The sequence below is a fragment of the Miniopterus schreibersii genome (genome assembly GCF_964146895.1).
Source record: "Miniopterus schreibersii genome assembly, chromosome: 19".
NCBI lineage: Eukaryota > Metazoa > Chordata > Mammalia > Chiroptera > Miniopteridae > Miniopterus > Miniopterus schreibersii.
Genome location: NC_138119.1, coordinates 14,178,837 through 14,192,656, shown reverse-complemented (window position 1 = coordinate 14,192,656; position 13,820 = coordinate 14,178,837). Strand labels below are relative to the sequence as shown.

The 13,820-nt window shown below is 53.5% G+C and overlaps 1 protein-coding gene across 3 annotated transcripts; it reads right to left on the bottom strand.

Annotated features, from left to right (window-relative positions):
* Positions 1-258: 258 nt before the first annotated feature.
* On the bottom strand, positions 259-13,244 carry RHBG (Rh family B glycoprotein). Of its 3 annotated transcripts, XM_081121464.1 has the most exons (11): positions 13,006-13,244; positions 12,014-12,131; positions 6,599-6,785; positions 5,940-6,090; positions 5,654-5,801; positions 3,843-4,009; positions 3,396-3,533; positions 3,151-3,284; positions 2,239-2,360; positions 1,160-1,233; positions 259-971 (listed from the first exon to the last, which is right to left on the bottom strand). In XM_081121464.1, the coding sequence occupies exons 3-11, from the start codon at positions 6,763-6,765 to the stop codon at positions 903-905; spliced, it is 1,170 nt and encodes a 389-aa protein (XP_080977590.1). In that variant the 5' UTR covers positions 6,766-6,785; positions 12,014-12,131; positions 13,006-13,244; the 3' UTR covers positions 259-902. The 3 variants fall into 3 exon arrangements, with proteins under 3 accessions (XP_080977590.1, XP_080977588.1, XP_080977589.1); XM_081121462.1 differs by lacking the exon at positions 13,006-13,244 and having other exon boundaries at positions 12,014-12,258; XM_081121463.1 differs by lacking the exons at positions 259-971; positions 1,160-1,233; positions 13,006-13,244 and adding an exon at positions 1,687-1,849 and having other exon boundaries at positions 12,014-12,222.
* Between the last annotated feature and the right edge of the window lie 576 nt (positions 13,245-13,820).

The following is a 13,820-nucleotide window of genomic DNA, read 5'->3' as shown; positions in this document are numbered from 1 at the left end:
GTGCCCTCTTCCTACTCTGCTCAGAAGCTGCCCAAGTTGAGGGTCACAGTGGCAGCAGTTCTGGAATATAAGAACTCTCCAGCAGCCCGAGCTGTCCTCTAACAGACACAGGCTGTCTGGCAGAGAGTGAGCTCCTTGTTTCTCCAGGCAGGCAAGCCCATGCTGGGTACCCATCTGGTAGAACACAGCATCCTAGAGGGGGTTCCATAGACCCAGAGAGGTGAGATGTTTCCCACCCCAAGTTTCTTTTTCTTTTTTAAAATATATTTTTATTGATTTCAGACAGAGAGGAAGGGAGAGGGAGAGAGAGATAGAAACATCAATGATGAGAGAGAGTCATTGATTGGCTGCCTCCTGCACACCCCTGCTGGGGATTGAGCCTGCAACCTAGGCATGTGTCCTGACCAGGAATCAATGGTCGATGCTCCTGGATCATAGGTTGATGCTCAACTGCTGAGCCATGCTGGCCAGGCCCACCCCAAGTTTCTAACACTGAATTAGAGGGTAAAAGGAACTCCCCAAGTTCCCAGTTCACAAAAAAAGGAGTCAGAGTCCTTGATGATAGTGTTATCATCCTCGGAGAGCCAGGCCCTGGCTCACACTGTAACTGTGTTGACCAGTGGATCAGCGGTCACCTGGGTGCCTCATGAGTTGTGGGTGGTGGTGGTGGTGAGGCTGCTGGGAGGTTGTTACCCCACCACGGCCAGTCACAGCCCTGCTCCTCCACCACCTCCCAGGCCTTCTCCAGCCCTTCCCCTAGTGCTGCCTATGGAAAGGAGGCTCCTTCTGGCTCATGACTTCTTTTTTGCAGTAGGAAGGATGGGAGCTACAAAAGAACTTCCCAATCGTAGCCAGTCATTATCTTCTAAAAGGAGAGCATCTTCTCAAGGGCTGGAAGCAGGTCAGGCTTGAGTGTCTCGTTCCTCCTCCCTCAGAGGTCCCTGGGCTTCATCCTCATGCTCCCCAGGTACCTGGAGGGCAGGGGTAGGGAGGCAGGTAAAAGGGTTGCTCCAGGTGGCTGAATGCCACAGCTCAGGGGTATACCCCAGAGAAGAATGAATGAGCAGGCAAGGAAGGGGAGGTAGGTTGGATCTTAGGAAGTGAGACAGGGGAGGGTGACAGGGCCCTGTGGGCCTGAGGGGCTGCAGCTTGGTCTTACCTCCCAGTAAATCTGGTCCTCGTAACACTGAGAGTCTGGGGGGGCATCCAGAAAGGGCAGCCTCAGTAGGAGCCCTGGTGGTGGTAGGGGAAGATGTGTGAGGCTTTTTGCTGTCTCCATAAGGGAGGCTGCCACCCAGTGCCACAAGGCACAGAGGAGTTGGGAGGCCTGGGGTCAGCAAGATGCCTAGCCCAGGCAAGTCACAGTTGTATCTGTCAAGCACCTACTGTGTGCCAGGCCCTGTGCAAAGGACTTGACAAGCACTGCCTTCCTGAGTAATCATAGCAATCCTGAAGGTGAATGTGACCCCTATATTACAGAGAAGTTAAGTAATTCACTCAAGTTGTACACAGTTGGTAATGAACAAAATAGTGATTCTGTCATGAATCACAGCTGCTTTCTGTGGCCTCCTGTCCAGGAGGGGTGCAGAAAGTGTTTATTGAATGAATGAATGAATGAATGAATCAATCAATCAATCAATCAAACCTAGTCTAAGAATGAAAATCTAGAGTAGAGAGCAGGAGGATGAAGATACTAAGTCATAGGTTTTATTTTGAAGACCAAAAGGACTAAGGCCAGACATCAGGAAGGACTGCCTGATCCAGCATCAGTGGGCAGTCAGCCTCGTTGGAAGGTTTTTGTGCTTCAACCTAATGGTAAGCCAAGCCAACTCCTTGGCTCCCTGTGCCCCTGCGGGGGAACAAGATAGATAGCTTGTCATCTCCTTCAGGGACTCAGCCTGAGGTTGGACTGCCCTCTACTGGGGAGAGGAAGCGGCACAGGGAAGCCACAGAACCAAAGTAGTGGAACCCAACACAGCCCCTAGCGGAGCTCCACCTTTCCTTGGCACCAGGGGGAAGCAAGTGCCCACTTGCTCCTCCTTACCTGGAGGAGGTTACCCCTGAACTCTACAACCGCACCCCACACCTGGCACAAAGTAGGTGCTCAATAAATATCTGAGTAAATAAATAGCAGGGGGATGGGATCCAATGGCCTTTCCTCCAGAGAGCCCCCTTTCTCTGTCTTTTGCCCTCCCTGGAGCTCCTGCCAGTCCTCCACCCCCAGCCAAGGTCACTCACCTCCAATACCCCCGCCCACAGAGGCAAACGTCAGTGTGACAAACAACCCGAAGAGCTGGTGCATGGCCTGAGATGTGGCACTGCGCTGGCCCGTGGCAATGAGTGGAAACACGCTCTGTAGGCTGCAGGGAGAGGTTGTGGGGAGACAGGGCTGGTCAGTGCACCAGAGCATTGCATCATGCAGTGGCTAAAAAGCCTTCAGGGGCCCTGGCTGGTGTTTCTAAGTGGTTAGAGCATTGGCCCACGCACCTAAGGGTCTCAGGTTCAATTCCTGGTCAAGGGCATGTACCTAGGGTGCGGGGTTTGCTCCTCGCCCTGTCAGGCTGCGTTAGGGAGGCAACCAGTAGATGTGTCTCTCTCACAGAGATGTTTCTCTCTGTCTCTCTCCCCTTCCCTCCTTTCCTTCCTCCCTTTCACTCTCTCTGAAAAGCAATGGAAAAAATATCCTCTAGTGAGAATTAACAAAATAAAATAAAAGGGCCTCAGGGGAACCCACCAGGCTGTCTCATCTTTGCTCCAGTCGGGCCCGCAGCCGGGAACACCCTCCCACCCTCGTGTGATATCAGACACCCACACACCTTCCAAGACTCAGTTGGAGGGTCACTTTTGCCTGCACTCTCCTCTGAGCCTTGATGTGCACAAGTTGATCCCAAGGGTCACTATCTCTCACCAACCCTTTAGTAACACTATTGAAATCATTTGTTCAGTGACCTGCCAAACTTGACTGAGGACCAGGAAGGCAGTCCCCCTGGGTGGTCTTGCTCACTCTAGTGTCCTCAGCTCCCAGAATATGGATGAATAAATGAAAATAGACACTGCTTTTTTTTGTTGGTGCACACAGGAAGGAGAGAGTGAGGGAGATCATTCCAAGGGGGTAATGACTTCGGTGTGGATTGATGGCAGGGGACTTACCCATCTCCGTAAGCTTCATGGGTGGCCAGCCCAGTCACAAGGACCCCCAGTAGGGCTCCCAGGACCCCAGGCATTGCATGAAGGTTATGGACACCACATGTGTCTTGAACTTTGAATTTTGACTCAAGGATGGGCTGGAGGACAGGATACCAATAATGAGTCTCGTGTGCTCCTCCCACCCCAGGCCTGTAGAGAGGTGGGAGGGAGGCCCCCTGTTCTGCCCAGGGTTGGAGAGGCATTTGTACCGTGAAGAACTTGTACCCCAGCGTGGAGACAGTTCCGGCCAGGAAGCCAGCTGCTAGGGCCCCAAAGGGTGTCAGCATCATTTCACTTGATGTCCCCACCACAACCCCTCCAGCCAGTGCTGCATTCTGGATGTGGACCTAAAGGAGCAGGGAAGAGTAAGGCATTGGAGGCCCTACCAAATCGTCACACCCACATCTAACCCAAGCCTGTCCACCACACCACAGTGGCGCCTACTGCTTCTGGAAGTCCCTCCACCACCTAACCTCTAACTCTCCTGCTATTGTATCGCTGTCTCACACTCTGACCCCACCGCCTCTAGGCCAGGTGGAACTTCATGTGCCTGTGTCCTTACCTGTTCCCCAAGAGAAGTGGCCTTACTGGGTCCCAGGCCTCTCCTCCCCCTCCCAGCTCCTCCCTCTGCTTTGCCCAAGGCCTCCTTCCCATACCATGTCCAACCGCCCATCCCTCCCGACAAGGGCTGACAAGGTGAAGGTGCTGAGGGTGCTTGCGGTCAGGGAGTAGTAAGTGTTGAGGACTGTCCGATGCTGCCCGTCCCCCAGCGCAGTGGGTGCGGAGTTGAAACTGGGCCAGAAGATCCACAGGAAGATGGTCCCTAAATGGTGGGCAGGCAGGCAGAGTGAGAGGAAGTAAGTGGCTGCCCACGAGATACAAGCTGAGTAACTGCAGGTAAGTCACCTCCTCTCAGCAGCCTCAGTTTTCTCATCTGTACAGTGGGGATAATACCTGTCTCAAAAAGTGAGGACTGAATGAGGTGACACACATGAGGTGTACAGCCCACAGGCCTAGTAGGTACTAATTGCTCAACAAACAGTAGCTATCGAAGGGTTCTGGCCCAAAAGGGAGCTGCCTGATTGAAAACCACAGAGGGTTGAGATTTTTTTTTAAGTATCAGGAAAGGGAAGGAAAAAAGGCAAAGAGCACTGCATTTCAGCACTAAACTGGGTACTTGATATATGTGTCAGGAAAGGAATTTGTTTTATAACCTCAATGGCCTCCTAGAAAGGACAGATTCTGCAATGTGCAGGCAAGGCCCAAGTGCTGAGCACTGGGTGGGCTGGGCCTGTGCATTTGGGGGTAAGAACTGGAGGTCCATATGCCCTGCCTACCCATGTGAGGTTCCCAGGTCAGTCCTGGAGGGCAAGGGAGGAGCCAAGGGACAAAGTGAGGAAAGGCTGGGAATCTTTGGTAGGGTAAGCATGGCAAGGGGACTAGAGGGACGGCCCCCTGGTGTCCAGTGGTCCTTGGGTGTGCCGTAGGACTTCTCCCTGCAACCCGAGAGTCTGCAATAAAATCCACCACACTCACACACTGGTGCTGTGAGGGGGAGAGTTGAGGGAGGAATTAAGGAAAGGTGAGGTGTCTTGTCTGGAAGAAGCTGAGAGGCAGAGGAGAACTGAGAATGTAGGCTTCTGGGCTAGCACGGAAATCTTGGGGAAGCCTTTGAACTTCAAGCCAAACTTACCTGGGTCTCAACGGGCAAGGAGGCCTCAGCTGCCTGAGGGTTACATGTATTCTACTTCACAACAAACCCGGAGCAAGAAATACAAAACCAGCGTCTCTTCAGTCACTTTTCAGTACTACCCATGGGGGGAAAAATCAATTCCTTTCCTGGCTGGTTTATGAAGATAGAGAAAGGAGCCCAGGCCAGGGGAGAGGTACACTCTTAGAAGAAAACAGGTGGTGGTGACTGGTGCTCAAAGGTCAGACCTTACTGCTCCCAGGGATGACCCACAACCTCCCCCTCCCCCCCAACCCCAGGGCAGGGGCTTCTCTGAAAAACTCCTCGGTGGAAGTGTCCTTAGGAGGTGGGAGGCAGCACTGGGGACAAAGGCCTGGGGGTAAGAGACTCAAAAAGCCTAGTGTGAGGGAGACAGTTGGGAGGGAGGAGGAGGGTGAGGGGCCGTGTGCCTGGCTGATGAGTCTGGTTTCTAACTTGTGGGTGGTGGGCCCTGGAGGGTTTTAAGCAGGGATTGGTGCCAACATTTCTGAAAGGCCCCTGGGAATGGGTCTCTGAGCCTATGCATACTCCAGGGCTGAGTTCTACGAAGGCATCATAAAACTGCTGAGAGTCCCAGGTCCCAGGACTCTCATGGAAGAATCCAAGCAGGGAGTTCTCAGCCAGAACCCCAAAGACTACAGGCAGCACCCTGAGACCCGGCCAGGAGATAGTCCTCTCTGGCCCAGATCAAGATGCCTGGGACTGGCTCCTACCCCACCGCACCCTGGCAGGCCTCACCAATCATGGCAAAGAGGTCCGAATGGTAGATGGAGCTCTGGCGATGCTTGCTCTTTTCCAGATGGGGCCTGTAGAGGACCCGTGAGAGCACCAACCCAAAGTAGGCACCAAAGGTGTGAATGGTCATGGAGCCTCCTGCATCCTTCACCTGGGGAGGCAGAGCTGAGGTGGAGGGGCAGCCCTGCCCCCACTCCCCCACTCCACCCACCCCCTCCTCCTGGTCAGGGACTATCCTGGCCCAGTCCCAGCCCTCACTCCATTCCAATCCAGACTCACCCAGACTCACCCCCAGGAGACTAAGGAGCACAAACTCGTTGATGCCAAACAGTGTCACCTCCAGCAGGGCCATGAGCAGGAGCTGGGCTGGCCCGGTCTTGCCCAGTACAGCACCAAATGAGATGAGCACAGCCCCGGCGCAAAAGTCAGCATTGATCATGCTGGAGGGTTTCGATGAGGAGGGTGAGAGAGGGCCAAAACAAGGGGAGCCCTGGGGCAAGCGGGGGAGGGGAGGAGGCCAGGAGCCTATTACGTGTCTAAGTTCTTCCCTGGCAGGAGGGGGGATCGCCTTGCCTTTTTGTAGATGGGGAAACCCAGTCTCAGGGAGCAAAGACTCAGAGAACAAAGCCGACAGGTGGAAGAACCGGATCTTGAACTAGGAGCTCTTCTGAACCCTGCCCTTTTCCATGAAGCTCTCCACCCTCCCAACAGCTCTTGAGTAATAACGGGCTTAAAGAAATGCAGGGGGTGGGGGTGGCTGAGTGTGTGGATCAAGGTTGGGAGAAGAAATCAGGCAACGAGAACAGGCAGGGCACTTAAGAGAAATCAACTGATGGGTCAGAAACCGAGTCGTAGAGCAGACGTGAAGGGCAGGGCTTTAGCTGGGGCCTGTGGGCAGGGGCCTCCCAGGCAGACCTGGGGGGGGCAGGGGAGGCAGCTGCCGCCCACCTCTCCACGCCAACATGGATGTAGCTGCCGTGGAAGGAGTGCAGGAAGCCCTGGACGAGTGTGGACCACTGCAGGGCAAAGGCAGCCAGGAGGAAGGTGAAGCCCACGCTGCTGAAGCCGTAACGCTGCAGGAAGGCCATGAGGAAGCCGAAGCCCACGAACACCATGGTGTGCACATCCTGGAAGCCTGAGGGGGTATTTGGGGATGCTCTGGCAACCACCCACAAACCCAGCAGCCACCCTGCCAGGGCCCCCAGCTCTTGAGGCTGGAGCAGATCTATCAAACTCCCCAGTATGGCAGGGCCTCCCAGACTGAGCCACCTGTGCTTAGCTGGCCAGCTTGGAGCAGTGGGACCCAGGCCATCCCTGATGGCCCCATGTCAGAACAAGGGAGTAGAGCCTTTTTCTGCTCTCTTCTCGCCCCCCCCCCCATTTGCCCCATCTCTTGTCTCTTACAACCACCTGCCAAAAAAGTTAAACCTGTGTCTCTGCTGCAATCCCTGTCCCACCACGCTCAAGAGTCTCTCCCTGGTCAGGCTTCTCTTCAATTTCCCCTTTCTGTTGGAAAGTCCTTCTCGAATGTCTAACCTCCTTCCCTCATACTTCAGGATCTATCCCTCCCCATGTTGAGAATTTTCCCCATATTAAGAAATAATTTACAAAATAGCTTTAAATTGTTAATAGATTACCTCAGGGAAAAGGAAAGGAAGGGAGGGACAGGGCTGCTGGCACCCAACGCCTGTGCAAAAGGTGCCCCTGGAGTTATGCAACATGGCGGCTCTGGGAAGGAGGATTCATTTTTTAGTTTGTTTCTTTCTATAGTTTGAATTTTTTATTTTTATAGATGAATTACTTGAATTTTTTTTACTTGTCAATGGGGCTCCTGGGCAGGGAGATTTGGGGCCTTTTCTGTTTGCTTTCTATTCTGCACCAGTGGGCATAAAAAACTAAGCTAATGCTCTAGCTGGCTTGGCTCAGTGGTTAGAGCACCGGCCTGCAGACTGAATGGTCCCAGTTTGGATTTTAGTCAAGGGCGAGTACCTCCGTTGCAGGCAATTGATGTGTCTCTCTCATATCAGTGTTTCTCTCTCTCTCTCCCCCTTCCACTCTCTCTGAAAAGCAATGGAAAAAAATATCCTCAGGTGAGGATTTAAAAAATACTAAGCTAATAAAAGTAATATACAGTAACACTGACAATAAGATAAATACAAATAATTTGCATTTAGTACTAGTTCTGTGCCCCTCCCCCTCTGTGTAAATAGGGTTTGAAGCATAACCCTGTGTGATATTTGGCATCCATCTGGGCCTGTTTCCTTTGCCTTGGGACTATGTATACAGTGTCATGCTCTGTATCTTTGGCCTTAATTTTTTTTTTAAGTTGTGATTTTTTTAATTTTTAATTTTAGAGAGGAAGGGAAGAGGGGAGAGAGAAGAAGAGGGAGGGCAGGAGGGAGAGAGAGAAAGAGAGAGAAACATCAATCAGCTGCCTCCCTGACTGGAGATTGAACCCACAACCTGGGTATGTGCCCTGACCAGGAATCGAACCAGTGACCTTTTGGTGCTCAGTAGAATGCTCAACCAACTGCGCTACACTGGCCAGGGCACTTTGGCTTTAATTTAAAACACAGCAGAAAGAATATCATGAGTGCTGCTATTGCATTTGTTGTAAATAAGTTCTTGAGAAACAGGGTCAACCATGATCCCAAACTCCCCTTTTACAGCTCCCTGTGAGAAATTTTTCTTAGAACATAGCACTAGGTAATGTCACTTCCCCTGCAGAACCCAGTCTGCTTTCCCATATTCATGTGACAGATGTTTACAAAGCACTGGTGGTGCATCGGGCTCTAGGAATGGAGCTGCCGTCAAGCAGCCACAGTCCCTGCACTCACAGGAGTGAAAAACAGATATCAAAGAATCAAAGCATCACCTATGTAAGCCTTTCTTCATTCTGATGCGAACACATAACTGATCATATTTCTCTTTTTCCTTGGCCGCCTGGGAGCTCGGAGCTACAATGGAATCTCAACTGCAGCAACTATAAATAGGCCCTTACGGTGTTCATTATTTGTGATACGTGTGTTTTTGTTGTGAATGACCTCAAGTCTCTTGTAGAAAGTGGCAAATCATAAAGAAAACAAAATCATGGTCATCTTTTTTGTTTAATCTGCGAAGCTCCACTAAGCCAAAAATTTATTACTGAACTTCGGAATGTAATCAATAATTTTGAGAGAAACAAACTTTATGCTTTTTTGTGCTGTATGTGGGTTGACAGGAAATGAGTTTGCAAGCTCCTGGCAGAGGTTTGGGTGTGTGCTGGAACTGGAGGTCTGCAGCTCAGCCGCCATCCCCAGCAGCCAAAGGTAGTGAGGATCTAGCGGCCCACTGGCCTTCCTAAATGTTCCCAACGTGGTGTCACTTCTCCAGCCCTGCCCATTACCCAAACCACCAATATTTCTCTTCCCTCCCAGATCTTAAAACCCAATAGAAAAGGAGAGACATCACTTAGAACTCGTCCCACAGTCTAAGTTCTTCTAGGCCTCGCTGCCTGACTTCTTTTCTCCCTGTGCAAACAATAAAGGGGATCCGCCTTGTCTGTTCTTTTGCCCAAGGACAGAAAGATAACGAAGGGGGCTGGGTCACAGGGCTCTGTGCCCATCACATGCTGAAACCACTCCACAACTTGTTTTAAATGGCAATAAGATTTACATCTCCCACCTCAGGTTTGTTTGGAATCAAAACTCAATGCCTTGGCCTTTCAACTGAAGTCTAAACATTAAGAAGTCTCCTTCAGTGGGGAACGTTCCACAGGGACACTCCATGGGCTAGCCAGCTGGAGGGGGGGGGATGGATAAGATGACCCCTTACCAGTCCCTTCAGGGGATCCCTGTGGGGGCAGGATGGAGCTTACTTGGAGAGAAGATAAGAGCCATCTAGTGCCCTCCCTCCTTCCCTAACTGCCCCTCCCTAACCCCACTAGATGACTCCTGAACAACACTAAGACTATGGGACAAGGAAAGTTAAAGCTGGGGCTTTAGCATCTGACAGAGCTCAACTGAAATTCCAGCTTCTCCCTTCTGACTTTGTGACCTTGGACAAGCCACTTAACCTCTCTGAACCTCGGTTTCCTCATTTGTAAAGTGAGAATTTAAAATATGAGGAGCAGGAAAAATGAGTGTCGAGCTGGGGAGGCCATCCCCCCACGCTCCCTACTCTCACACAAACCACTCTGGTCCTGGTCACATCCCCCTTCCCCACTTCTTCCAAGAAGATCCTGATTCCATCTAAATCTTTCTCCTGGTGAGTGAGGCCTGAGACGTGTGTAAAAAGGACCTATCTATACTTCTTTCTTGGAGCCCTTTCCCATGTTTGCTTCTGTGGTCCCTGCAACTCTGGGTTTTTTTCTTCTTTCTTTTTTCCATTACTTGCCTAATGGGATAAGCAGCATTAATGTGGGGGAAAGGCCCCAGATGGAGAGCCAAGAAACCTGGCTCTAGCCTGGCTTGCTTGCTGTGTGATCTTGGGCAGTCAGATATTTTCTCTGGGTCTCTCTCCTCGTCTCAGTAGAGTTAACCAGATGGGCTCTGAGGGCCCTTCCTACAGGCATAGCAGACAGTCCCTCAGAGGAGCCATCCCCTTGGCATTGGCTAGTCCTCCAGTGGAACAACACTGCAGAGCTCCCTTTCATCTCCCAAATCAAAGGGTGATGGCTACACCCCCTCTGGCCCTGATCCTTTCCCCTGTACACAAGGACAGGTGAAGACCCGGCTCATCAAAGCCACAGGCTCCAGGGACTTCACACCTCCCTCCTCCCCTGACCTTCCCCCACACCAGAGTTCCAAGTCCACAGGGGTGGAAACCTAGGGCAGAAAAAAGAGGGAGGACTCCCAACTGCCATTCCTCTTACTGCCATACAGGGCGGACAAGCTGTGTCCAAGGAGAGCCACCACTGCCGCAGAGGGTGAGAAGCTGGCAGGTTTCAGGGAGGACTTTGAAACAAGCAGGGCTTGGAGGCTTTTAGTGAGGCCTGGGGAAGAAGCAAATGGGGGTACATGGCAGGCAACCAGGTCAAACCCTTGGACAAAAGCTTAATTCTCTCAGCCTGTGGACTGTTCCCTCCCAACTCCCTATCTCTCTGGACAAATGCATGACCCCAAGAGTCTACCATTCCAGCCCTATTGGCTCTGGCTTTGATCCCAGCTTCCATGGCTCACCTTGTCCAGCGAGGGCTGGGGTGAGGGAGGGGCTATCACCCCCTCTGCCTAGGATGTCTAGGGGTCTGGCGCTTTATGCCCAGGTTTAAACCTCCACCTCACCCTCTAGATCCTCAGCACTGTGAGCTTCATTTTGTCAGGCTGGGGCTGGGACAGGGTCAGGTGGGGGCAGCCTGCTGCCAGCTCTGCATACAGAAAGGAGGGTAATAACAGCCTGTGGGTTTTTTTATAGAATACTCTCACACTCTGAGCCTTGTTTGAATGTATATCCTTCAACTGAGGCATCCTTCTTCCCATTGCCCAGATGAGGAAACTGAGGCTTAGAGACCTGCCCAAACATTTGTGATGAAGTCCGAGGGATCTGGTGTCCTTGGTCTAAGATGCCCAGGGCCTGGGTCACAAGGCTCGGCCCCCAACCATGAGATACTGTCCCAGGAGGGGTCAGGGGATTAACACTGGGCCTTGTCAGCAGGCAGGTGAACTGTGGTACAGGGAGCTTGGGATGCCTGAGTCCCAGTTCCCACTCTGCCACTCACATGATGTGTGATCACAAGCAAGTCACAACCTCTTTGAGCCTCAGCTTCCTCCCCTATTAAATGGGCTGATGGCCCTGCCACGCCTCCCATGGGCTGCTACTCTGTGGTTGGCCGGTAGGTAGTTGCATCATTTTTTCTCTGACTCTGGGAAACTAGGGAAGAAATGCCTGAGCCCCACTAGCCTTGACTGCCCTCATAGCTGGTCCCTGCCATTACCACCTGCTATCTCTCTGGCCCAGGATTCTCCTTCCTGTGGTCAAGGTGGAGGCCCTAGGAAAGGCAAATTCTCTGGAACAGCCGAGCAAAGCCCAGTTAGGCCAACTGGGAGGTGGGACAAAGGAGCCGTTAAAGCTGGGGCTTCAGATCTGGGTTTGAATCCCAGCTCCCTCAGTTCTGACAGCGTGATCTTGAACCAGCCACTTAACCTCTGCGGCCTCAGTTTCCCCACCTCTGTCTAATTTTTAGACTAAAGGAGGGAATGCATGTGCCGCTCTCAGCGTGATACCTGGAACATGGCAGACACCAGTGAAAGGGTGTTATTATAAATCTGGGGCACCTTCATCTCAGAGCGAGAGGGTTGCCCACCTACCCCTCGGGGTAGACTGGGCACCCAAGTGCCCCCTCCGTTGGGTCCTTGCTCCCGCGAGCCCTCACCCGCACGCACTCACTTGGGTAGCGAAAGTAAAATTCATTGTCCGCGTTGCTGTGGTTGCCCCAGTGCCAGAGGGCAGCGTCGGTTTCGCGGCCGTAGCGGACGAACACCGCGAAGAGCACGGCGGTGGCGGCCTGCAGGAGGAGGCAGAGCAGCGGGAGCAGCAGGCGCGGGCCGGCCGCGCGGCGCGGGGGGGCGGCCATGGCACAGGCGCGGCTCCGGGGCTCCGGCGGCGGGCGCGGGGCGCGGACGGCCGCTCCCGGGCGTGCCGGGCGGCTTTCCCCGCGCCCGTCTCCGCCCACCGAAAGCCCTCCCACGGGCAGGCCCCGCCCGGAGGAGACCTAGCCCTGCGTCTCTGCCCCCCAGCCCCGGGGGAGGGCGGCGGGCGCCTGGGCAGGGACTGGAAGGGTGGGGCGCGCTCGGACCCGGATCCTGTCTCAGTTTGCCCAGCCGCCCCTGGCGCTGTTCTGGCCCGTAGGTATTCTGGGGCACAGCTGTGGACCCAGTGGTGGAAAGGAAGGGAGGGGACCTGCCCCCCCCTTAAAAACAAACAAACCGGTGATAGTTTAGAGAGTGTTTCCCAGTGAATAAGTGGCTCTTAAAGGCCCCGGCCTGGCCTCTCCAGGGTTAACATAAGAGTTTTTTCCAAACTGAAAAATCGGGATGGAGATTGGAGATAAAGGGATGGCTGTCCAGGCCTTGATGATGAGCCCAGCTGGGGAGGCCTGAACCCCAGCAGCCCATTTGCTTCCCCGCTCCAATCCTCCTCCCCATCCCAACCCGCACCCCACCGCAGGGCAGCAGGCCTGGCAGGGGCCACATTGACACCCGGCTTCCCTGCACAGCCCAATGTGGATCTGAGAGGCTTTGGGCTGCCTCAGCAGGTGTAAAGAAGGGAAACCAGATGGAAGGAGGGTCTTCTCACTTAGGCGTCAACAGCCCCTTGTTACACAAGCAAGGTTTGCATCCACTGGGGACCTGGTAGACGGACAGTGAGGAGATACTTACTGTGAGCCAGGCTTCAGGGATGAGCCAGATGGGACCCCTCTCTCCAGGAGCCAGTTGGGAGACAGACACTTAGGAGGGAATTTAATTGCCATTGAAGTAAGTGTGTGACCCTGGAAGCACAGAGACTCTGGAGATCTAGGAGGAGAGGCTGCAGAACCCACAGGAGTGGGGATGAGGGAGGGGACTGAGATGGAGAATTCCTGTGAGGGAAGGTCCACAGGCAGTCTAGGAGGACAACCCTGAAATGGGGCAAGTGAAGAAAGAAGAGGGACATTTCAAGAAGGGGCCCAGCATAGACAGAAGCCTGGCTCTGTGAGCATCCAGTGTGCTCAGGAACCGAGGCTGGGGGTGGGGAGTCTAGAATGGCCTCGAGGGCCCTGCCATGGCACATGGCCTCTACCCAGTGGATGCTGGGCCACTGGAGGGCTCTGAACAGGTGGAGGGCCTGGCACTATTGGTTCTGACACCTGCAGGCCTCAAGGGTCTTCAAAAAAGAAAGCTGAAGGCAGGTCTCAGACAGGCTAGTGGGAGGGGAGACCCTCTGCCTACACTGCCATGCTACTATCTAAGGGGCCCGTCATGTTGGAGGGACTTGTGGGTGTTTGCGCAGATGTTCCAGAGCCCTCCCGGAAAGAAGAGTTGCCATTCCCAGGAGATGTGGTCCAGGTTCGCAGGGCCCAGCCACTCCCCAGAGCAGATGCAGAGTGGGGCTCCTCCTAGGAACGAACTTGCCCCTTCTCAGGAATGGGCAAGCACAGAGGTGACAGTGGAGGCCCTGACCCTCCCCCTTGCTTTCTGTCCTGTTCTTTCCCCAG